Source organism: Fukomys damarensis, unplaced genomic scaffold (genome assembly GCF_012274545.1).
Source record: "Fukomys damarensis isolate Sample0158 unplaced genomic scaffold, DMR_v1.0_HiC HiC_scaffold_19, whole genome shotgun sequence".
In the NCBI taxonomy this organism is placed as follows: Eukaryota; Metazoa; Chordata; class Mammalia; order Rodentia; family Bathyergidae; genus Fukomys; species Fukomys damarensis.
Window position 1 is genome coordinate 24,741,655 of NW_022900931.1, and position 1,973 is coordinate 24,743,627.

General features: G+C 43.3%; 1 protein-coding gene across 2 annotated transcripts in view; it reads right to left on the minus strand.

The window, feature by feature from the left end:
- Positions 1 to 778: 778 nt before the first annotated feature.
- Positions 779 to 1,973, minus strand: part of M6pr (mannose-6-phosphate receptor, cation dependent) — an 8,197-nt gene continuing 7,002 nt past the window's right edge. For both annotated transcript variants that reach the window (XM_010607802.2, XM_010607803.3), the window contains exon 7: positions 779 to 1,143. In XM_010607802.2, coding sequence (XP_010606104.1) covers positions 1,021 to 1,143 — 123 coding nt within the window. In that variant the 3' untranslated portion in view covers positions 779 to 1,020. The remainder of the gene's footprint in view (positions 1,144 to 1,973) is intronic.

Here is a 1,973-nt window from a genome sequence, read left to right on the forward strand (position 1 = left end):
AAAAAAAAAAAAAAAAAAAAAAAAAAAAAAAATGCAGTACCTATTTAGATAGAAATATTGTAGAGAGAAATGGGAGGATAAGAACAGCTTTGCCAGTTTCTACTACAAATGGGAAAAGAATGCCAAAGAGGAAATCCCACCATAAAGTAAACATACTGCCCAGTCCTGGAACCTCTGAAGCCTGGGGGTGGGTTGTGGTTGTGTCCTCGACTGTCTTCACCAGATTGCTGGTTAGGCATTTTGGCTACAGTGTGATAACCACGAGACCGAAACCCAAGCCCCAGTTCTAGTTGTAAAGTCACCCCAATGCCCACAAGTGATGTGACAGTATTACAGTTCTGTAATAGGGGAGTTTCACATTTTTCCTGTCCTAATTCAAAGTCTAGAACATCTCCAGGGTCAGAACAAATAGGAGTACTTGGACTGCAACCAAGTAATCACTGCAAAGCAGTTCTGGCAGCAAGAAATTACATACATCCAGATTCTCATGGAGACTACTGTAGGGTAGAGCCACCAGGACTATATAAATAACGTTCCTTCGATTTTTTTTTTTTTTAAATTAAAGAATTCCAGTGTTTCAAAAACTTGTGAAAATGTGTTTTTTTTAAAAAGGGCAAGTAGCTGGGCGTGGTGGCACACGCCTATAATCCCAGCACTTGGGAGGCTGAGGCAGGAGGATTGCTCTGAGACCAGCCTGGGCTACATAGTGAGACCCTGTCTCAAAAAAAGAGCGGGGGAGGGGGGAGAATGACCTTTTGCCCACTTCATCTTACTTGTACCTTCTGACAGCCAGATAGCACAGTAGCCTATTTTCACAGGCTCTGTTATCTTTGTCTAACTGCACCTCTGTAGAAGACAACAGCACAGGGAAGGGAGATAGTGAGAAGAGGATGCAAATGAAAAGCAAACTAGAAAGCATGGTGCTATTAAGACAAGATGAAATAAGGGGAGGAAACCGTGAGAAACCTGGCTGAGTATGCTTTGGTCTGGGGGACAAAAGGCTGGGCATTCAAAGTACAATCACATTGGTAATAAATGATCATCCCTTTCTTCTGACTCCTCCCCCAGCTGATCATCTCCCACACCTCGGTACGCAGCAGGCACATTGCGGGGCTTAGAACGGCACACAAAGTCACAACCATCCTGTAGGGGAAAAAAAGCAAAGAATAAAGTTTGAAATATTTCACATTAGGGTAGGACAAAGCATGTTTATGGTCTAATTGTCTGACAACTTTTTCTCGAGGGACAAGGAAGGGAAAATCTCTGAAATAGAAGAATTAGTTTGAATTCAATTTAGTAGGGTTTTTTAGTTTTTTTTTGTGTGTGTGTGTGTGGTACTGGGGATCAAACTCGGGTCCTTGCGCTTGCGAGGCAGGCTCCAGAACCACTGAGCTAAATCCTCAGCCCTGTTTGAATTCAATTTAGAGGAAATAAAGTTTCTCCTAATTAGGAAATGTGACTATTCACACTGCTATGTCAGCTGGATTGAAAATGCCTAGCCAATTTGAACCTGTTCTTGGGTGTTTTTAGATGGGTTGTGGTGATGTGGCCTTGGCTGCTACAGAAGGTCCCTTGTCTCTGGTATTGCTCCCTTGCTCTGCTCCCAAGGTGACAGGAACCGAGCAGCTTTGCTCTGTCAGACTCTTGGGCTGTGAGGTGTGTCTTGGGGCCAGATGACAGGACCAAATCACCCCAAACCATGAGCTCTATTAAGCCGTTCTTTTAAGCTGTTGGGTACTACATCCAGCCATGGGAAAACAGACTGACAGGCCACAGCTTCTCTCCTAGGCGGCCCCTGACAAGTAAATTGGGTCTGGGAGGCATGTAATAGAGTATTGATCTAACCACATCTTAGAAATTTCAGAAATGCCATCTTGTACCAGGGCAACCAACTATTACTGATTTGTTGGGACTTTTGTGACGTCAACACTCAATGTCCTTTGTCCCAGGAAATTTTTTTTTTTTTTTTTTTT